This window comes from Impatiens glandulifera, chromosome 5, assembly GCF_907164915.1.
Source record: "Impatiens glandulifera chromosome 5, dImpGla2.1, whole genome shotgun sequence".
NCBI lineage: Eukaryota > Viridiplantae > Streptophyta > Magnoliopsida > Ericales > Balsaminaceae > Impatiens > Impatiens glandulifera.
Window position 1 is genome coordinate 1,738,671 of NC_061866.1, and position 24,486 is coordinate 1,763,156.

Below are 24,486 nucleotides of genomic sequence, written 5' to 3' on the forward strand. Positions count from 1 at the left end.
ATAAGAACTATGCCTAAGAAATAGGAGGAAAAACAAAAATCTCTTAAAATTTTATAGTGAAAGATGTGAAGATCGACCATTATCTAGACAAAATGTCAGTGGAATCTTCAAATTTAAATAGGAATGTGTGTTATCTTAGTTTAGACAATGTTTGTGCTCTAAAAAATCTGAATGCCTAAGAAAATAGGAGGAAATCTCTTAAAATTTTATAGTGAAAGATGGGTAGATCCATTGTTATTGAGGCAAAATGTTGGATGTGTTATCTTAGTTTAGGGCTTTAGGCAATGTTTGTTCCCTAGGTAAACTAGAAGCATAAGAATATAGGAGGAAAAATAAAATTTTCTTAAAATTTTATAGTGAAAGATGTGAAGATTGACCAATATGAGTCGAAATGTTGGTGGAATCTACAAATCTTAAGAGAAAACAAATGTTATCTTAGTTTAGGCATTGTTCGGTACCCTGTGATGTACACACTTTTTCATAACCAAATAAGAGAGGCCTGTGAAAATAGGAGGAAGAAATAAAAATAGCTTAAAATTTTATAGTGAAAGATGTGAAAGATCAACCATTATCGAGGCAAATATGTCGTTGAGTCTACAAATTTCGAAAGGAAACAATGTTATCTTAGTTTAGGCAATATTTGGTTCTATGTAAACTGGTTTGTTTTATCAGCATGTATCCACTTTTTCATAATCCAATAAGAACAAGCCCTAAGAAAATAGGAGGAAGAAATAAAAATATCTTAAAATTTTACCATTCAAATATTTCTCCACCCATAAGAATTGGATTGTAAATCAATCCCAATTCTATAAAAGAGTTGGAACTGAAATTCTATTTCCATTTCAAATTATTTCAATCATCAAAACATGGAGGCTAAGTGTTTGGAAGTCTTGAATATGAAAAGCAATCCTTTATCTATTCTCTTGTCAAGTAGTAGTACAACTTAGAATGTAGGAACTAGGAAATCCATAAATTGCAGCAGCCACCAAAAACATCTATAGTAGCAATAACATGCAAAGCTAAATCCAAAATAAACTAAAGAGGATCCATTCAATGAATGGAGGATGCGCAAAATAAATAACAAAACGAACCAAAACTGTACTTACAGATTGGATCGTCAAAGTATTCTGCCAAATCACCTCCAGAAACCCGATATGCCATATAGATGATTTAAGAAATACACGTAGGAACTTCGCTTACGCACATTTTACTGGTTAATTCAATAAGTTTCTTGGTTTCGTCGTTCATCTCAATTTTATCCTTTTCCATGCGCTCCGCGATAATTAGTGGCATTTTATTGGCACTGGCATAAGTACGCAAAAGTGAGTTATATATTTCAGTACTCAAGTGACCCGCTTTACCAATAGTAACCAACAATTGTTCAGCTGCTTCAATATCCCCTTCCTCTTCGAGGTTCCTGAATACTTCTTTCGTAATCCTTCCTTCAGGTATCCACTTTTTAACACTGCCTAGAGCTTTCTTAAAACATTCTAGAACTTTGTCTGATTTCTTTTGCTTTAGGTATCCCCATGTAAGAATCTCCCATGTAGTATAGCAAGGTTTAATATCACTTTCAACCATTTTATTGTAGAAATTTTCTGCCTCTTCCATCTGATCCCTTTTTATATAATCTGCAAGGAACAGATTTGGAATCCTAGGGTTTCCAGAGGTGGAAACAGATTTCCATTCCTCATATAGATTCATTGCCTCTTCAGATTTCTCGTGCTTCAGAAGCGACGATATCATGCAAGCATACTCAGTGTCGCTCATTTTCACAAAGCTCGACTTCATCTTTTCCCATATTCGAGAAATCTCATCCAAGTTTCCAAGCTTGGCATGCAAACCAATGAGAGAAGAGTAAGCTGGTCGATTTTTACGAGCAATCCTCTTCTCCATTTCCTTCACCGTAGCTGCTGCCTTTTCAGGAAGCGAGTTCTTAATATACAAGCTTGTTAAAGTGCTGTAGGTTACCCAATCTGGCTCGATTTCTGCTTTCTGAATCTCGAGTAAGGTCTTCTCTGCAGTCTCGACATCACGTTGTGGTAGACATGCGGTTAGTATGAGATTGTAAGTGAATATATCTGGTGAAGTATTCATCTTTAAGTCCTGGATCAATTGAGGAACCTTGTCTAGTTGACCATTTGAGATGTAGAAGGAAAGCATGGTGTTGTATGGAAGAGTATTAATCAAGAAACCACATTCTGACATCTTTTGCATAAGAGCTTCAGCTTTGGAAGATTCATTGTTCTGGACATAAGTGTGGAGAAGGGAGGTGCAAGCATGTCTGTTTTTATTCTTATCAGGAAGATCTTCAAAGAACTTTTCAGCACTGCTCATACCACGCACTTTTGAAATTAAGTCAAGATGAACTGCATAATCTCCTTGTTGAAGCACAATATCTTCTTGAACCTTCATCCACTCACATATCTACATAGAAAATCATAGCACAAACTCGCTACTTACACTTGATTTTTCCCAAAAAAAGTTTGAGAAATTTGAAACCCACCAGCTAAAATCAATATCAAACAGGATCAAGAACCCTATGTACAGAGAAAAATGTTGAAAAATGAATACCTCGAGAGCGTGCTTATAGCGTTTGAACTTCCTTAGCTCTTTAACGATGCGATTGAGCTCGTACTTTCGGACGGTGTGACCTTCTTCCTTCCATTTATTAATCGTAATGACAGCACTGCGTTTAGCATAAGTCAGACTAAGCAGACGGCGACCTAGCGTATCTCTGCCGCTGCCGCCGCCGCCGCCTTTGTCCGAGGAAGGTCTGGTAGCAGCTGGCTTCGGCGCCGAAACGACTGCCGTAGAAAAGAGGCGCGCCGGCGCGTTGGTTAAGCGGGATCGCATCATCAGTTACTGAACGATAATTCACTGTCTCACTTCACTGGGGAACTAGGTCAAAATTTTAGTAGATGCCTGCAGCAAGAAGACGATTCTTTGTATATATAGTGAGATGATTTTTTATTCTTTTTTATTTTTTTTTATATTTTGATAAAATAACAAAATTTGAAAGAGAGAAATCTTGTGACAATTTTTTTTGTTTTAAAAAAATATTATATTTATTTATAAAGTTTTAATCATTTTTTAAATTTATTTACAATTTAAAAGTTTATTATATATATATATATATAAACTTGTAATTAATGTTATATTTATTCAAAATTAGTTAAAGAAAAATAGTTAATTTTGTGCAATGTTCACGTCTAATCTAGGTGACACACATAATTATTATTTTTTAACCTATAAACATTTTAAAGTTTATAAAATAATATATATATATATATATATTAAAATTTTTATAAAATAATATATATATATATATATATTAAAAAGTTTAAAAATAAAATATTATAAATATTGTATTTTAAATTAATTTTATAAATTTAAATAGATTAATTAAATATTTAAAAATTATATTATAAAAAAAATATAATATTGTATAATTTAAACCATTATTATTTTTTATCTGTATGAACAGTAATTTATTGATTTTAATTAGTTGGGATAAATATAATAGAACTAATAATAAATAAAATAATACACTTTTAAATTAGGGATAAATTTAGAAAATGACACCGACATGTCCTATTTGGTTTATTTTAGATTAAATTGGTTTTTTTTTCTTTCTTCCTTTTTATTTTTTCAATCACTTCATTCCTTTATTTAAAATATCATTTTACTCTTAACAAATTTTCTAAATTTTAAAAATTATTAAATCTTATTACCCGTGGCACGTTTCGTAATTTTTAACAACGGTGGAGACTTAAATGTCCCAAAACTCATTCTACCCAAATAAACTTATCCATATTTCATACATATCAAAATAAATATAAATTTTTTTTATAATTTTATTGATTTTTAATTTAATTGTGATCATATTTGAATATAATAATTTTTTGTTATTTATGTCATTTTTCATCGTAGATATTATTTAAGAATGACAATTTGAAATTGTTCCGCGGTTACCGAATTCAATTGCTTTGTTTGGGCAGATTTTTACTGAAATCGAACAGAAATGGGTCAGGATGATATTTGTGTCCCCCGTCCTGATCTCACTCTAATTCTGCCTCAAACACTATAAATACAATTAAATATATAAAATAAGAGCATTCCTTAAAATAAAAACGGGACGGTATGATAAATGTATTTCTTTCCCCGAACCGTCCAATTGTAATCCCTAGTGTTATGCTCTCTTATAACCTAGCGACAATAAAAGTAGAATATCCACGACTTCTATGAGACTCTGAGTTCGATATAATTTATATATAGGTTTTAAGATAAACTTATGAAATTTAAATTTTTTTTATTTTTCATAAATATGACATTTAATAAGTTAGATAATGGTTATCTTATATAAGAATTTATTTTTTAAATATTAGAAAATGAAAATAATTTAATGGTTATAATTCTATATATATATATATAATGATGCTTAATTTTTAAAGTGTTCATATTGTTGGGTCGAGAGCTGTGGTTAATTCAGATATATATATATATATGTGAGAGTAAATTGATACTTAGGTCGAATTGTGGGTTGACCCGCCTATAAATTTAAAACGATTAAAAATAAAATTAAAAATTATATATGTATATTTTGAACTTGCAACCTAACCAAAGAAGTACAACTCTTTAACCAATAAATCTAATAAAACTTTATATTTTAAATTAAACACCAAATTTGATGAACGCGGAATATTTTAAAAATATAAGTTCAACTTTTTAACTAACTAATCTATATATATATAATGATGCTTAATTTTTAAAGTGTTCGAATTATCGGATCGAGATGTGTGATTAATTTAGATATATATGTGAGAGTAAATTGATACTTAGGTCGGATTGTGGGTTGACTCGCCCATAAACTTAAAACGGTTAAAAATAAAATTAAAAATGTTGTATGTATGTTTCGAACTTACAACATAACAAACACAAGTACAACCCTTTAACGAACTAGGCTAACAAGACTTTATATTTTAAAATCAACACCAAATTTGATGAACGCGAGATATTTTAACAATATAAGTTCATCTTTTTAACTAACTAATATATATATATATATATATATATATATATAATGATGCTTAATTTTCAAAATATATGGATTGTCGGGTCGAGAGCTGTGAGTAATTGGGATATATATGTGAGAGTAAATAAATACTTGGGTCGAATTGTGGGTTGACACGTCAGCAAACTTAAAACGATTAAAAATAAAATTAAAAATGCTATATATATTTTTCAAACTTGCAAACTAGTAAGCTAATTATAAGACTTTATATTTAACACAAAACTTGATGAACGCGGGACATTTTAACAATATAAGTTCAACTTTTTAACTAACTAATATATATATATATATATAATGATGCTTAATTTTCAAAGTGTCCGAATTGGCGTGTCGAGAGTTGTGGTTAATTTGGAAATAAGTGTGAGAGTAAATAAATACTTGGGTCGGATTGTGGGTTGACCACCCATAAACTTAAAACGGTTAAAAATAAAATAAAAAATGATATATGTATGTTTCAAACTTGCGACCTAACAAAACAAGCACAACTTTTTAACCAACTAGGCTAATAGTAATTTATATTTTAAATTCAACACCAAATTTGATGAACGCGGAATATTTTAACAATATATATAAGTTCAACTTTTTAACTATATATATATATATATAATGATGCTTAATTTTTAAAATGTTCGGATTGTCGAGTCGAGAGTTGTGGTTAATTTATATATATATATATATATATATATATATATGTGTGTGTGTGTGCGCGCGTGTGAGAGTAAATGGATACTTGAGTCGGATTATGGTTTAACCTGCCCATAAACCTTAAATGGTTAAAAATAAAATTGAAAATGTTATATGTATATTTCAAACTTGTAATCTAACAAAAACAAATACAACTTTTTAACCAATTAGGCTAATAAGTCTTAATATTTTAAATTCAACACCAAATTTGATGAAAGAATGATATTTTAACAATATAAGTTTAACTTTTTAACTAACTAATATATATATATATATATATATATATATATATATATATATATATATATATATATATATATAATGATGCTTAATTTTAAAAGTATCTGGATTTCTAGGTCAAGAGTTGTGGTTAATTTGGATATATATGTGAGAGTAGATAGATTTTTGGGTCGGATTGTAGGTTGTCCCGCCCATAAACTTAAAACGGTTAAAAATAAAATTAAAAATTTTATATGTATATTTTGAATTTATAACCTAACAAAACAAGTACAACCCGGCGTCTTCTTTAAAGGTTGGTGAAATATGAGATAGTAAAGAAGAATAAGAGACAGTAGGTTCATTATTATTTACAAAAAGATAGAGAGAGAGAGTATGTAATAAATTATCGTGCTACTTACTACATACTCCGGCTTCTAGGCGGAGGACTCCGACTTCAAGTCCTCATCCTCCTTCTCCTCTGGCTCTAGTTTCGGCACACCTCCTCTCCCTCTCCCTCTCCCTCTCCCTCTTCTTCTCCCTCTTCTTATTTTTTTCCTTCAAGAGAACATCATCTTGTAATAAAATTAAACAAAACAAAAAAACTATAAATTAACATGGTATACCTTTTTACTGAGTTTGTGGGTTGTTCAGGCAGTCTTATAGTTAGCGTCTTCCTTAATTTTTTTAAGTCTTTTTTGTTTACAACAATGTCTTCTGCATTAGCTTTAATTTTAGCAGTAGCCTTCTCTGCTGCTGTTAAATATTTCTTTAGAGTGTTCTTTATCAAAACTTACATTGTTGGCTTCATTGTGTGTTGCTAAGGCCATTAGAGCAGAATAAGTAGTGAGAGAAAGATTAAAATATCAAAGTAAGAGTGAGAGAGAGATTAAAATATCGTAGGTTATTTTATAAAGAAAATTACACACACCATTTTTATGTTATGACTTTAAGTCATTTTCATAAAAATACTCTTCTAATATCACTATGTAACCAATATAATGACAACAACCTATTATGTATTGCAAGAAACAATAATCTTTAACTATTTGCAATACGAATAAATAATGTTAAATTTTTTTTGTACTAAGGGAATGCATTTTATTATAAAATATTATTTGATATATATAAAAAAATAAACACAACAATCAATTTTTTCTCACTAATCCAAATAACCATTAACAGAAATTACTTTTTTTTAACTTAAATAAACCTCCTTAAGTTTTCACCGTTTAAATCTGTAATCTCTTATAAATTATAAATCAGATAGCATATATATATATATATATAATAAAATTGCAATCAATTTATCACAATCACGAATAACATACTATTAATATTATCAAGCGACAATCACACATAACATACTACTAATATTATCAAGCAAGAAAAAAATGTTGATGAAGAAGGAGACAGTGAAGAAGGAAGAAGAAGAGATAATAATTTCATTATTATTTACAAAAAGAGTGAGAGAGAGAGAGAGTGCTTAATAAATTATCGTGCTACTTACTACATACTCCGGCTCCTAGGCGGAGAACTCCAGCTTCGGGTTCTCCTCTTCCTCTTCCTCTTCCTCTTCCTCTTCCTCTTCCTCTTCCTCTTCCTCTTCCTCCTATGGTTCTAGCCTTGGCACACCTTCTCTTCCTCTTCCACTTTTTTATTTCAAAATAACACCACCTTATAATAAAATTAAACAAAACAAAACAAAAAAGTGTAAATTAACAAGGTATACCTTTTTACTGAGTTTGTGGGCTGTTCGGGCAGCCTCAATTGTCCGCGTCTTTCTTAATTTTGTCAAGTCTTTTGTGTTTTACGGCCTATTATTTTACATTAGCTTTAGTTCTAGCAACATCCGACTCCATTGCTGTTAAATAACCTTCATTGTTGCCTTAATTGTGTGTTACAAGGCTAGGGGAACATAATAAGTAGTGAGAGAGAAATTAAAATATCAAAATAAGAGTGAGAGATATATTAAAAGAGTAATGATAGGGGGAGCGAAATATTTGTAGCGAAAGTGCAGCGAACTGATGTGGAAGGCTGACTAGGCATGATGACTCAACATTTCAAATTTTTTATTTATCTCTCCTCCGTTCATTAATAACTTCTCTCTCTTCTCTTTATTAATCATTTATTTTTTATCTTTTCTTCAATTTTTATTAATAATTTATTTTATAGTTAATTTGTAAATATATATTTATATATTTTATTATTTATATATTGATAATTTATTAATAAAAAATATATATTATATTTGATAAATTAAGATAATAAAAAATTAAATATAAAAATTCTTAATTTTTTTAAATTAATTATTTCTCCTCTCCCTGTATATAATTTATATATTTATTTAATTTTAAAATGAGTTATAATAGGGAAAATAAATAAATTAAATATATAATTTTTAAAATTATATATATTTTTTTACTTAAACTCTTTAGTAGTTGTTTTTCTTTTTTTTTCTCTTTAATTTTTTTTTATATTTTATTTTCTTGTGAATTGTATTATAAACTTAATTAATTAACTCAAAATGTTATATATTCTCTCTTCTTATATTATCATATCGGGTTAACTTTTATCAAAAACATTTTTATTTACGATTGAATATTAATATATCATGAGTTATATTTATTTTGAATATTAATATGATTTGATTTGAGTTAATTTATCTTGACAAATTTTTATTTTTTATTATAACTCATTTTAAAAATTAATAAATAAATTATTAATATATATATATATAAATAATTAATTAAAAAATTAAGAATTTTATATTTAATTTTTTATTCTCTTAAATATATATTTGAATATATATATTTTGTTATTTTTTTATTTAATTTATTATTGTCTCTATTATTATTTTAAATTTTATAAATAAGTTAAATAATAAAATTTATAAATATATATTTACAAATTAACTATAAAATAAATTATTAATAAAAATTGGAGAAAAGATAAAAAATAAATAATTAATAAAGAGAAGAGAGAGAAATTATTAATGAACGAGGAGAGATAAATAAAAAATTTGAAATGTTGAGTCATCATGCCTAGTCAGCCTTCCACATCAGTTCGCTGCACTTTCGCTACAAATATTTCGCTCCCCCTATCATTACTCATATTAAAATATCGAAGATCATTTTATAAAGAAGATTACACATCATTTTTATGTTATGACTTTAAGTCATTTTCATAGAAATACTACTTTGATATCACTACGTAACCAATGTAATGACAACAACCTATTATGTATTGCAAAAAACATGAATCTTTAACTATTTGTAACACTGGATAAATAATACTACATTTTCTCTATACTAAGGGATACATTTTATTATAAAATATTATTTGTTATATATAAAAAAATAAACACAACAATCAATTCTTTCTCACTAATCCAAATAACTATTAATATCAATTACTTTTTTTTTAAAACTTAAATAAACCTACTTAAGTTCTCACCGTTTAGATCTGTAATCTCTTATAAATTTAAAATCTGATAGCATATATATAAATAAAAAAGAAAATTACAATCAATTTATCATAATCACACATAACATAGTACTAATATTATCAAACAACAATCACACATAACATATTACTAATATTATCACATTATTACCGTAATTTTTAAAATAATTAAAAATAATATCACTTAATTTTTTTTCTCGGTTTTATGTCATTTCTCGTGCAAATATATGTGCTATATGCTAATTTTAATAAAGTTTTCTTACCTAAATAGTTATTTAAAAATATATTATAAAATTAGATTTATTGTTACTTTCAAATTAGATTACTTTAAAAATAAGAACAAGGGTCTTTTTCAATTTCCATGTTAAGTTTCGCGCGTGTTAAGCGGGTCGAGTTTTGGGCCTGGATACACGCCGAAACGGTCATTCATTTTCCATTGTTTCCACCTTTACCAGCATCTTTCCGATTGACTAGCCAAAGATTTCCGATGGCAGTCGGCCGCACCAACGTCCGCGTCGTCGTCGTCGGCGACCGTGGCACCGGCAAATCCAGCTTGATTTCAGCTGTCGCTTCCGAGGCCTTTCCCGATACAGTACCGCACGTCTTGCCTCCTACTCGCCTCTCTCCCGATACTTTTCCCGACGGCGTTCCCATTACAATCATCGATACTTCTTCCAGGTTTTCCTCTTCACTTTTTCATCCATCTCGGTTGATTGCCTACTTCTGATTAGTTTTTTTAATCTTTCTGTTCATGTCAATTCATTGATCCAATCTATAGCTTGGAAAGCAAAGGCAAGCTCGCCGAAGAATTGAAGCGAGCCGATGTTGTTTTGCTTACCTACGCTTGTGATCAGCCTGCATCGCTAGATCACCTTGGCAATTTCTGGCTCCACGAATTTCGTCGATTAGAAGTATCCCCCTCCCTCCTCCCTCCTCTCTCACGTTTTTAAATTACGTATACACTCGACATGTAATACTAATTTTATTGATTGGTCAGGTGAAGGTGCCAGTTATTGTAGTTGGGTGTAAGTTAGATTTGCGAGATGAACGGTTTCCTGTGAGCTTAGATCAGATTATGGCTCCTGTAATGCAACAATTTCGTGAGATTGAGACTTGTATAGAATGTTCCGCAGCTAACCTAGTCCAGGTTTGTCATGATTTACTGTTTCTGCTTAATTAGGCTATGCAAAATCTAACAATTTCATCTATGGCTTTCAATATGTTATATTATATATGATTTACACTACTAGAATTTGGGGATAAATATGAATATTTTTATGCACATGATTTTTGTTCAGAAGATTATATGCAAACTTCTCTTATTCTGTTAATTTGGTCTGTCATTTTTAGCAATGTTCTGTAGCAAAGAAAGATGTCAATTGTTGCTTCTATTCTTCATGTTTGGACCAGATAATATGACTTTCAATAACTGACTTTAGCAACCAGTTAAATGTTTATAGGTTGAAGCTTTCCCAGAAAAAAACTATTTTATTTGCTCACTCCTTTTTACATCAGCTTAGTTTTGTGCACAAATTAGGAGGAATATGAATTACAAAACTGTTGTCTGTCAACAATCCACTTGTCTTTCCGGTCATGTTTTTTTTCTGAAGTATCGAGGTTATATTTTTCATCACACCCAATTCATGGATATTCTGGTTTTCAGGTTTGTATTAATTTTTCCTAACTAATAATGTACTGAAGTAGTAATGCATTTTATTGTTGTTTCTTTCAGGTGCCTGAAGTCTTTTATTTTGCCCAAAAAGCAGTACTTCATCCCACAAGCCCATTATTTGATCAAGATACTCAAGCACTTAAGCCCCGAAGTATGAGAGCATTGAAACGGATATTTGTTCTCTGCGATCAGGACATGGATGGTGTTCTTAATGATACCGAGCTAAATGAGTTTCAGGTTTCTCTTATCTTCTTTTCATCTTTATTCCTCTTGACATGGATGCTTATCTTTTCATTTCTAACAATCAAAGTTGTTACACTACAGAAAAAGTTTGAAGTTCTTATGTTCTGTTGATTTCTTCATCATAGGATGTTCCTTTGCTGCTGTTATTTCATTTACTCGAATCCATGCCCTTGAGGACATGAGTTTTTGCACTTTACCACTGAGCTGTCCATATCTATTGTCTTTAACTGTGAAATGATCATACATTCCTTATGTACAGGTTAAATGTTGCAACACTCTGTTATTGTGAATTGATCATACATTCCTTTTGTACAGGTTAAATGTTTCAACACTCCGTTGCAGCCAGCTGAGATGGTTGGTGTTAAGAGAGTTGTACAAGAAAAGCTACCAGAAGGTGTTAATGAATTTGGACTTACCCTGACAGGTTTCTTGTTCCTCCATGCTCTTTTTATAGAGAAGGGTTGCCTTGAGACAACATGGACTGTCCTGAGGAAATTTGGCTACGATGATACTCTTAATCTGAGGGAGGATCAACTTTCAGTTCCATCCACGAAAGCACCTGACCAGGTTTTCTTCTAATTGAAATATTTCATACTTTCATTAGGAGAGGCTACAACCTCCACAATGGAACCATCCTATTTTTATTTTTGCTTAGAGGAACCATCCTATTTGAACTATCAAATACATTATCCATAATATTTCCCCAAATCTTGTGATCGTCCATAGATGCAGATAATTGATGCAGCCAAACTCCTAACTAGTGTTATGCTTTTTAATTTGGTATTTACCTTAATGACTTAAGGAGCTGGCATCATTTGCAGATTACACAAATTACAATGTTTCATGGATTACTCGCTCATGCTTAATTTTTGATAGGGAAGATCAGCCTTATTTTTTTAAGCTTAAGCTAGATCCAACAGTCCAATACCTCTGTGACTAGACAATGCAGCTTGTGGTATACAAACCTAATTCTGAGTTTGTTTAAACCTGGAAAGTTATCGGTACTGGATTTGATGCTAAAATTATGAAGCTTTTGTAATTTATTCCAAGTAGCAGAACCTTTCATTATGTACTTAGTTATTATTACTTGCAGCAACTTTCCAGAAAAAAAAAACATTTCAACATCAAGGGGTAGCTTAGTTGGTCGTGGACACTAGAAACCAAGATACTGGAATTGCTTACCACCACTGGGATTTCCGCTTTTTTATCAAGAGGGTATTTCTTGAAGCCAAAGAACTATCACTGCCTCTTTTCTTTCTTTTTGCACGAAAAGGATAAACCTTGTATTAAAAATAAAAAGAATTTATGAAATAGAATGAGATGCTGAACAGACTCAATTCTCATTTTCAAAAGCAATAATATACATCAACAAAATTTCATTAGTATGTATAAAAGGTTTCAATCCATCCTAATCAGTTACAACACTAATTGCATACATCATGATAACATCTACTCTGAGTCCAATCCCCATATTTGCACAACATCCAGTTGGTGAAGTTGTTCAACATTTGTTTCCAATATCTACTCTAAATCAGCACATTAGAGTAGATTTATTTTCATACTTCATCGTCACACCTTCTTGTTTTGGGGAAGTGTCTTGCATTTCATTGGCCAAATCTCGTCGTCCATTGCCCAAAAGCGCATCTGTAGATCTTTGAGTAGAGGCTCTCAGATTAGTCTTCCTGATGGCTCAATCCTATAGGCCAAATCAATCTTTTGGAACTATCTTGTTGCCCATACACTTGTTGAGTTTCCTCCAGATAACACATGTGTATGGGCTATCAAAAAACAGGTGCTCCAATGTCTCCTCCGCATCCCGACAAAATAGGCAATGGACATTGTCCATTTCCATGAATCTTCGTAGTATGTTCTTTGTCGGAAGTTTTCCATAAATGCCAACCAAATGATGAATTGATGCCTTGGAACCCCTTTTATGGACGAGACCACCTTACTCCAATGAACCACGTCGCCATGACTCTTGATCAAATCCCTAGTTTTTTAAGTTGAGAAATGACCATGAGTGGTTGATTTCCAATCCCACGTGCATGTACCGTCTGTGGGCCAGTCTAAACCATTGACTTTTGCAAGGATGTCACATCCCTCCATAGATTCTTTAAAAACCTTGTTCCATCTCTTGTTCCAAATATCAGAAATACTAGCTTCCAAACATCTTGAAGTGAGAGTCATGTTCTTGAATTTGGGCCTCATTATGAGTGGAATTCCCTCGAACCGTGCCATATTTTATCTTAAAAATCGTGAAGACTCCATGCGGAGCTCCTGATTTTGAAGATATTTTTTTTTGAGTGTATAGGTGATTTCACTACCATCATTTGCTCTCTCTCATACTTCACTACTCTTTAAGATGCTTAGTGAAATAGCATTAAACTAGCTGTTTAATTACTTTTTAGACTGAATTTTCATTTAAATCCCAATAGTATCACTGTGTGGGCAGAAATATAGCTGTTCAAATCAATTTCTATGAGTTATTTTTTAAATATGCGGTTCCTTTAATAACACTGTATTTTGAATCTTTTTTGTTAAAGTAATTTAGTATCTAGAACCATGAAGGTGATCATTTGTGGAAGTTGCCATCTCTTTGTTGTGTAGAGGCATTGCTGCATTTGTCTCATCTCTTTAGTAAATTTTGTTTGAAGTACCTTTCTTTGTAGACTGTGGAATTGACTAGTGAAGCTATGGAGTTTCTGAAGGGAGTCTTTAGTTTGTTTGATGCTGATAAGGTACTTAATCTTTCTCACATTCTTCATTTTTTTTCTTCTCAATATAGATGATCTTTTGGCTAATACTCCACATCTGATGTTTTAGTGATAGCCCATGATTTATTTGGCTATACATTTTTTTTCTTTAGAAATATTTGAAGGAAAGATCTTGGAAATGGAACTTAAGAAATGTAGACATCTCTGCTTCAATAGGTCAAGCACAATGTAGGTTGATTAAGAAACAAGTTTTACATGGTATGCTACAAAATGTTTATTTTTGAACTTGAACTCCTTGTATCAAGAAACAAGAACTATCACAGTCTTGGCATATTGTGGAGACTAGAGACTTTGACTCCTTATATTATAATGCAGCAGTTTCTTTTCTTTTTAGATGAAAACTAGATATCTCCTATCGGACATCACTTAAATATGGCACTGTTATTGGGGAATTCAAGTTTTTTCTGTGGCCATATTACATGGTAGAAAAAGTTTAAATATAATTTTGATACTATAAGCTACTTGAATTTATCCAATTGTAGATTTTTTTTTTTATCTTTATGATGTTAAACATCTCAGACAAGAAACTTAGGTTGTGGTCTCCTGATCCAAAGGAACCAAAACTCCTGTGCAGTAGAGATCTTACATTTTGGTTGAGCCATTCATGCTTTGTTCCACTTCGAATTTCCCGGGATAAGGAGTCAGTTGCAGGTAGGACTACGATGCCTTATCGTAAATGGAGCAAGTGGAGCCCAAGGTTCATGTGAGCTTTCACGTGCAATAAAACACTCAGCCTATTCAGGATGAGGTGTCACTTGTCAGTTCTGCTGGAGGAAGGAATTATAGTCTTCTCACACGGCTGACAAAGGTATTTTATGCTAAAAAGATGGATATGCGGATTTGGTCGCTTATGCACTCAGCATAACAAAGGCCATAGAGGGTTTTGAACCTTCTAGTTATCGTGAGGCTGTCACTTGTAGTGAATATGCTCAGTGGATTGTTGCTATGATTGAGGAGTTTTTTATTCAAAAGAATCAGACTTGTGAGTTGGTCAAACCACCTGTTGGCGAGAAGATTGTTGGTTGCAAATGGATATGAAAGAAAAAGTATGGGTCGATATAATTGAGCTGACCAGAATCCAAGGAAAGCGAAAGCCTGAATGCATCCTACTTGTGTAGTCTTTTAAGCTTGCTATGCATCCTTGCTTCATCTACCATTCCTGACAATCCATTTCTTGTATGCCCGCCACATTTCATTCAGCCCCCCCTTACTACCAATAGTGGAGCTCTAGTCAATGTCCAAAGATGCTTTAATGGCTTATAAAGGATTGATTGTTCAAGGAGGTCAGAGTTCTGTTGGTCCATGAAAGGGCATCATTTGTCTAGTCTAGCTCGACTCGATCATGGCCTTAGGAGAAATTGGTCATGGCTGAAGGTATGAAAGATACTGGCTAGCACAGGGCAGTTGTCTAAAGGGGTTCTTAAATAGAGCGGTCTAAACCCAGGTCAATCCTTAACTTTCTCCAAGACAGGATCCTTAACTTTCTCCAAGACAGGACTCCCGAAAATTGGATCTTTGTTGTTCCTTCACGCATTAGAAAGAGTCCATTCATGAGGACAATATATGCTTTATTATTGAAGAAATTCTGATCTCTTTTACCTTTTTGGTTTTTGGTCGAGCTGAATCTACTTCCAAACATTTTCTTCTTTTTTTTGAATATTCTGGTCGGCCTGGTGCCTACGTAGCCCGACTCCATCTTTTCAAGGGAGTGGGCATCAGACCTCATGTAATTGATCACGGTCCCTTTTTACGGTTCCAAGTTCTGTTCCGGCCTTCTTCTCGTTGGCTTACCTTCCTTTTTGATGTAATAACAAGCAATCAGTTACATGTAAGGGGCAACTTAGGTTTTAGAACTTTCTTCTCTTTTGGCCCAGTCAGACTGGAGGCGGTTCCACTACTAGGGGAAAAGAACATGGATCTAGTGACAAACGACATACTCACGCTACCTGGTCCAGGCTTTCTACCTGAGACCTCAAGACGCAATTTGATATGTGCATGATGGAACCGATGACTGGTCAGAGCGACCCGCAACTTACTAGCATGAGGAGTTACAATGGATGCCCAGATTCATACTGGAACAGATAATAGGTGGATTAGAGATGTCTTTTTTTCCTTTCGTATGGGCAAACTAATAGGGCACTCGTGCAAGAAAAGAGGATTACTATCAACTCAAATTGTAGAATAAACTTTCAATCCCTCTAGAACCCCTCTTCTGCTGGTTTACCAATTGCCTCACCTTTCTTTCTTCTATTGTTGCCATCAGAGCCAAATGAATCAAAAGAACATGTTTGGTTCGGGAAGGGATTATGAAAGTTTTGAAATGACTGGAAAAATAATCTACTTTTATTGACTGATGTGGATGATTCTCAATTAAAAAGACTTTAGTTAACTATTCTTCCATTATAATCTGTATTGAATTTCTTCATATCTGATATGAACACTGGATATCATTAGGATGGAGCCCTGCGACTTCCTGAACTTGAAGATCTATTTTCAACTGCTCCAGAAAGGTGATATGTTTAAGTAAGAAATTTTGTTGTTTGTATCTTGTTTCATTTGCTGCAATTTTCATAACTATTAGTCTATTATTAATTTATTATGTTATAAATTTGAACATTTTCTTAAAAAAATAGGATACATGCTAATTGTGTAGAACCAAAAACAAAAATGAAACTGGAAAATGATGTGGAGATATGTATTAGAAAAAGTACAATATGAAATAGGTAAAAATGCGTTGTGCAAATGACGAAAAATACAAGGAAAAAGCAGAAAGCAATGTAAAGAGTCGAGAAAACAAAGGACCAAACATTAAAAAAAGAAAAATTAGAGCAGACGACGAGGATAGATGCAAAGCAGAACTGATGCAATTTATGGTATTTGGACAACAAGAGTTGATGCCAACAAAGCTGTTTGCACTTGTTTTTTAAGTCGCAACATAAAACAAGTAAATTTATAATTCCTGCAGGCTTAGCCAAAAGAAAAAAGATGGACTTTTCACCAGTTTTCCTACCCATATCCCAAATTTATTATTTCATTAGGTCACTTCCGAGGATATTTTCAGAAGAAAAAACTATTGATACCATAGGTTCCTTGTCATTGTAAATAGGGTGTATTCATCATAGCTTTTATTCACCCTCAGGAACTTGTGTTTCAATTTCCAATTTTCCAGTAAAAACAAATGCAGATACATGCATAATTCCTCCATTCAATGCACAAAGTTGTGTTAGTTAATCTCAAGAAATAAGAGATAAATCCAAAAGACAGGATATTTTGAACGAATCTCTTAAATCACCTATAAAAGTAGGGATTCTGGATTGTCTAAACATAACTATGGCTTCATTACCTAGTGAGGAAAAAGGAGAGAGACTTGGCCTTTGGTTTCATTGTAGTGGCACAAAATATTTTCAAGATACATGAAAAAACTCTTTGCATTGCATTTCCTAATAGTCAACTTTAAGTTGTCTGCATTCTGCACTTGTTTCTTTCTCAACAGAGAAAGTCTGGCCTCACATTGCTGTTTGTGCTTTAACTTTCAGTCCTTGGGATGAATCTCCTTATAGAGATGCGGCAGAGAGAAGTGCATTTGGCGGAATCTCTCTTAATGGGTTTCTATCTGAGGTATGGAATAAAAATATGTTAAATATTTTTTCTCACTGCCACTTGTATGCCTGAATTTTTATTTATTTATTGTATGGAACTGTAGAACTCTATCTATTGAAGTCAATTAAAATGTTATTGTTCTAAACACTCTTACAATCCTAAATCTATTCTCAAGTGTTCATAAATACTCTTAAACTATATATATATATATATAGTTTGATCCTCAATAATCAATTTCAAGTATGAAAAAAAGCTTGAATAGAACATTGAAATTGTATTTAACATAATAATTGTTGGTACAATTTCTCCTCATTGGGCTATATATGATTTTTTTTTGTATTGCATGAATGCAGTGGGCACTTATGACATTGCTGGATCCAACAAAAGGTTTGGCTAATCTAATTTACATTGGATACACTAGTCACCCTGCATCAGCACTTCGTGTTACTAGAAGAAGATCAATTGATCGGAAGAAACAACAGACTGACAGAAATGTATTCCAGTGCTTTGTTTTTGGACCCAAAGGCTCTGGAAAATCTTCTTTGCTGAAATCATTTTTGGGAAGGTTTTTCAAAATCTTTCTTATCATTATTTAAAATTGAGTTATAAGTATTTCTAGAAACAATTTTTACTTTTAAATATGAAAATTGATGTTCACTAGTGTATCTGCAGACCATTTATGGAAACTACTTATTCAAAAGCTGAGGAGCGTTATGTTGCCAATATTGTCGATAGGCCTGGAGTGAGTACAATTCAGTGAGCCATATTTATTTGCTAGACCTGTTCTCTAAAATAAGGCACTGTTTTTATTGTTTTTAAAGAAGCCGTGCATATTTATTTTAAATAAGTCATGCTGATGTGAATTGGTCAGAGAACAAAGAAGATACTTGTACTGAGGGAGATTCCAGAAGATGGTGTCAAAATGCTGCTGGAAAAGAAGGAAGCTATGGCAGCTTGTGATGTGGCTGCTTTCGTTTATGACGGGTAAGAGTTCATTTTCTAGTTACGTGGAAATAATCAGGAATAGTTTTTTACATATACCTTGCACTCAACTTTGGAGGACTCAAAAGTGTATTTGGAAACTAGCACGATCTTATTGGAAAATTGTTAAAGTTACAGTTGAAAGTGATTATTTACTTTTTCTTTTGGTTTGGTATAAGATTATTGTTCTTTTTATCTTGATCAGATTATTTTTTTACATCATGATTCAAATTATAGTGTAATATTTGTTGGTTCATTTGGTATACAAATTATTTTCTTGATCATTATTCAAATTATAGTGTAATTTTTTGTTTCATTTGGTATGGGGTTCTTTTTTCTCATATTACTTTTTGTACAAACATAACAAATGTAGATTTAATATGAAAAGAAGTTAGGTAACAAAACATCCCATTTTACTCTCATGTTGTATCTTTAATCAATTGATATCTAGATTCAAATTTACATTTTCAACTTTACTCAATATTGGTGGATTTTATGCGTAGTTCTGATGAATACTCATTGAAGCGAGCCTCGGAATTGCTAATGGAGGTCACAAAAAAAGGAGAAGAAACTGGGTTTTTGGTACCTTCACTTTTGATTGCAACTAAGGATGATATAGATTCATATCCATTGGCAATAAAAGAATCTGCTGAGGTAATCTAAAAACTTTCTAACAGCAGTTTATTAATTAAGTCCTTAAACAAACAAACCCGAGTCAATTCCAATTTAATGCCAATTCATCGCTAACCAATCACACCCTAAAGTTTCATAAATTTTGTTTACATGCATTCCTCCAGATATGCCAGGATATGGGAATTGATGCGCCTATTCATATAAGCGTGAAGGAAGGAGATCTGAACAATGTATTCTGCAGAATCGTGAATGCAGCTGATCGTCCTAATTTAAACATCCCAGAAACTGAAATGGGAAGGAAGCAGAAACACTTCCATCAGTTTGTTAATCGCTCAATAATGCTAGTTTCTGGTACGTAAAATATGTTCAGTTTATCCACGGCTACTAGAAAATTAATCTTTAATGTGCTAAACTTTGCAGTTGGGGCTGCAGTCGTTATGGTTGGGTTGGCAGCTTATCGCACATATGCTGCAAGGAAAAACACCTCATCTTAAGAAGAATGTCGGGTAAATATACTATATTTGTTTCATTATCTCGGGTTAACTTAAACCTCTTTTCCCACTTTACATACACTATCTATTTATTATTCATTTGAATTGTTTGACGACAAATCTTAGGACTCAGACTTAGATGAAACTCAATAATTTTCTCATTTTGATTGTTAAATAAATTGTGTTTCTATCATATATTTTTAACAATAAAAGTAGGCTCAAGTGGGCTACTGCTGCTCTCATATAGATAGTCGATAGATATTCCTTTGTTGGGAAAGAAACAAAGTGATAGATTCTCAGCTTCACCTCAGATATGCCCTAACAATCTATTGGCAACATATTCAACACGCCCATGCCCAAATTGTATCACAATCATTGCATTTTGAAACTTTTGTGTAGGCCAAATTTATTATTTTGAATGAGTTATTTGAATAATCATAAAATAGGCCTTTTTCAAATTTGGGTGGTTTAAATAATTGGTATGATATGGGTTATGAAAAGTTGAATTATTTAAAGTGCAGTTTATATTTATTTATTATAAATGAAATAGTGAGTATTTTAGTTTAGAGTAACGATAGAGAGCGAAAATTTTGTATTATGAATGGTGTTGGGAATGATGTGTCCAACACTTGATTTGACTTAAATCTAATAGAAGATAAATTCAATTTTTCAAGTCTAATCACGCGTCCCACATAATTTTCGACACAATTCATTACATCAAATTCATGTTTTCTATCTTTAGTTTATATCTTTTCAAAGTTTTTTTATAATGAGTTTTGTTTGGATTTAATTCTTATTTGTTATCTGATATGAAAAACTGAGTCATTTTGATTTTCTTATTAATATTTAATTAAAAAATAAAATAAAAAGTATTTTAATATTTTGTATAATAAATAATAGATTCATTTGATTGATGGAAAAATAGGTAAAAAGAAACTTTTTTATTTAAAGACTCTTTGAAATAAGGATGTGTCCAAAACATCTTATTTCATTTAAATTATATTTGTTTTATATGGAAGGAGCTCTCAATTTCATTTTTCTCTAATTCAGAGAATATATTGATCAAGTTTGGATAAGGGTCTTATATGATTAATTTTATTTTGGGTAAGGTATAATATGAATTAATATATTATAATAAAAACAAGGACTAAGGCCTTGTTTGAGGAAAGAGTTTTTTGAGTTTTATTTGAGTTTTATTTAAAAAAAAAAAAAAAAAAAAAATCTTGTTGGATAAAAAGTAGAAAAAAATTAGTTTTTAAAATTTGAAAACTAATTTGCCTTTTGACTTTAGAGGATATAGTGTAGATGAGAGAATGATGGTTTATAGATAGAGAGGATAAAATTAGAGGGTAGTTTTGATATTTAAATGATAAAATTATTTGATTTAATGGTTCATAAAATATTTGGATTTTAGGATAAAAACTAAGGCCTTGTCCTCCTTGGGTTATTTAAAAAACTCAAACTAAATCACTTTTCCAATCAATCACTTCTCAACAATCACATCACTCATTTCATTAACTAAAATACTAAAATACCTTCTAATTTAAATTATTATTTTATATTTTAGTTATATATATCTTTAAGTCTTTTTATCAAAAATAATCATTACTTTCTCAAAATCATCACCCATCAATCAAATTTTCTCTTTTGATTTTAAAAAAACCCATAGAACAAGGCCTAAGTTTTATTCTAAAACCCTCTCATGAAACGAAACGAGGCTAAAGGGACAAGAATCTCCTCTGTAACTCAAATAGATTTGCAAAATCCTCATGAAAAACAATAAGTGGGACCCACTCGAGATTTTGATATTCTCCTTCTCATTTTTAAATTTTTTTTTTTGGTTTAATCAGGGTTTCTAAAATAAAATAAATAATAATCTGTTTGATAATCTTTAAAAAAAAAATTAGTTTTTGAGTGTTTATTGACAATAATGTTTTTAATTTTTCTCTATATATATATTATAGTTTTTGGGTAATTTTACTATAATAATAGATACAAATATTGCTTAGATGGATGAAGAGATTGTTGGAGTGATGTTGAGGTTTGTTTGTTATTTGAGGATTTTAAAAACAATTGTTTGATGAAGAAATAAATTATTTGTGATTTATAATGGACTAAAAAATGAAATAAGAAAGTATTTTAATATTTTGATGGATATATAGATTGATTTATATTTTTTTTTGATTTTTTTTAATTTTATAAAAATAAATTAAGAATATTTAATATTTTGCTTTATTAATGAAGTGAGTTGAGGATGGTAAAAAAATATAATGAAGATATATAACTATTTAAAAATATTTATTATTATAATTATTCTTGAAATATTTATTAATAAATGATTATAAGAAAAATTGGAAATAATAAAAAGAAATATATGATTGAATTAAATAAAAATATTTAATAGCAAAATTATACAAAAATTGATTTACTTTAACAATTTTATAGATTATGTTAGAGAAATATTTTAATTTTTTTTAATTTAGGATAACGGTGTGTTAAGAGTATTTAATAGATTAATTATTGTATTAATTTTCTAAATTCAAACCAAAATATAATATTTCACTTTTGTCAAATTTTTATTTTTAATCAAAATAATAAATTGAGTTATTGAAAAAGTTTATGTGATTTATTCATGTTTTACCCACTCAAATTACTCATATTCTCATTTTCTATTAAAATTATTCACATTTTTTTCTCTCTAAATTCATAAATTATTTAAGTTTATAATATAAAATATATAATTAAAATTAAACATATTAAATTAAATAATAAAAATAAAAATTAACTTACATAAAATATACAATAAATCAAATTTGTTATGACAGTGGAATGTTATGCTAGTTATCTTTTAATAAAAAAAAATCAAATTTATTATAAAATTTATTAACATAATAAATATATTTTATCAAAACAATAATTATATAAATATTTAAATAAAATACATCACAAATCAAACTTATTAAAATAAATATATATTTTATCAAAATAATACTTTATATGAACAATAAAATAAAATATATTACCTAAGTTGAAAATTTTAGTCAAGCTTATTAAAATAAAATACATATTCTATTTGAATTCTTTTTTTTTAAAATAAATTTTTAAAATATAGTTAGACATTTATTATAATACATTCTATTTTAATTTTTATTTAATATAAATTTAATTTTAATATATAATATTTAAATTAATTTAATAAATAAGATGATAGTTTTAAAAAGTTAATATGAAATGTGAAAAGAACATGAAATAGATTACATGATTCACATGTATGTCTCCCAATTCAAATGTTTTAGAAGAGAATAAAGTATTTCTTCAAAACTTTCAAGATAATGTAATTTAGATAATTTCAATAAGAATTGAACTTTAAATTTCAACTAATCAAGTTTAAACCTTTTTTTCACTTAAGTTAGGTTGAAAGAGTAGTTAGTTATAATTATTTTTAAAATAGGAACATTCACATTTTCTTTTTAAAAGGGTAAAATTTAATCGGATTAGATATAAAGAAAATTGCAATTTTCATATATCTATTATATCAAAAGCTTGTGTTAGAATAAACAATTAATTTCTTAACAAAAATAATAATAATTGATTTATATTACATAATTGAAGTGACAAGAAAATAAATTAAAAGGGAACATTGTACCAAATCTATTGTTTTGTCCTTAGGAGAATAATTAGGACAAGAAGGAATATGTGTTGCCACTTGCTACAATATAATGAATCATTAAAAATAAGAATCAAATACTTACCTCCATCATTTCATTTGGAGACCCTTTTCATTTCTTCTTTGGTTTTATTTTTTTTCTCCTAAAATATTATATTTCATTAGAAAATAAACAAATGGAAACACACTTTTGTTTTTCCTGTCAATCCAGAGGAATACTGAGAAAAAAAGAATGATAGGGGCGAAAAAAATATTTGAGAAGTTTTAAATTTTCAATTCACTCATAAAATGATCATGTCATTCGCTATAATTTTCTCATAATATTTTCAGCTCTTTATCGTTAAGTTATGAAACACATAAATTTCAACCGGCGATATTGGGAAACAGTTTTCTTTAAGAAAAACTGAAAAAACTGTCCATTTGTTAAAACTTCAAAATCAATTAAATAACTTCTTCATATTTTTAAAGATCAAATTGCATATCCAATAAGTAACAATTCATATTTGATTTATTTTTATTTTATTTTTTAAACAGTTATCTAATCAACACTTAAGATTCATTATTTAACATTCCATAATTAATTTTTTATTTTATGAAAAAGTAACATAAGATCTTTTGAGACCAAAGATAAAAGAGCATGAACATTAAAAAAAGCTCGATTGGTCTCTAGGTATATATATATATATAATGAAAGTTAAACTAATTAATTTGCATGATTTCTTGCTACTATATATAGAATCTAGGTAGTTGTTAGTGAAATCCATCGTGGATTGTGTGTTTGTTGGTTATGTTCAAGTGTACAACAAACAAACTACTTAATGGGTGGGTGTCCTCGGTCGGGTGGACAATATTAATTGCAATACCATGATGCTTTCATATGACTCATATTAGATGGATCAAACCAAGGATATCCATGTTTTTTGTTTTTGTAGTCTATTCTCATTATATATAGTCTTTTTCAGTCCAAATATTCCTACTTTAACTGT

General features: G+C 30.2%; 2 protein-coding genes across 2 annotated transcripts; one reads left to right on the forward strand and one right to left on the reverse strand.

Annotated features, from left to right (window-relative positions):
* Nucleotides 1-895: 895 nt before the first annotated feature.
* LOC124938468 (pentatricopeptide repeat-containing protein At4g02820, mitochondrial) lies at nt 896-2,915 on the reverse strand. The gene is made up of 2 exons (XM_047478911.1): nt 2,575-2,915; nt 896-2,427 (listed from the first exon to the last, which is right to left on the reverse strand). The coding sequence occupies exons 1-2, from the start codon at nt 2,857-2,859 to the stop codon at nt 1,171-1,173; spliced, it is 1,542 nt and encodes a 513-aa protein (XP_047334867.1). The 5' UTR covers nt 2,860-2,915; the 3' UTR covers nt 896-1,170.
* Nucleotides 2,916-9,828: 6,913 nt separating this feature from the next.
* Nucleotides 9,829-20,075, forward strand: LOC124938983 (mitochondrial Rho GTPase 2-like). Its single transcript, XM_047479503.1, has 14 exons — nt 9,829-10,117; nt 10,218-10,350; nt 10,437-10,586; nt 11,172-11,348; nt 11,670-11,921; nt 14,024-14,092; nt 16,583-16,638; nt 17,665-17,746; nt 18,082-18,293; nt 18,401-18,470; nt 18,600-18,712; nt 19,213-19,363; nt 19,507-19,693; nt 19,763-20,075. Exons 1-14 carry the CDS (start codon nt 9,927-9,929, stop codon nt 19,834-19,836), a joined length of 1,917 nt encoding a protein of 638 aa, XP_047335459.1. The 5' UTR covers nt 9,829-9,926; the 3' UTR covers nt 19,837-20,075.
* The last annotated feature ends 4,411 nt before the right edge of the window (nt 20,076-24,486 follow it).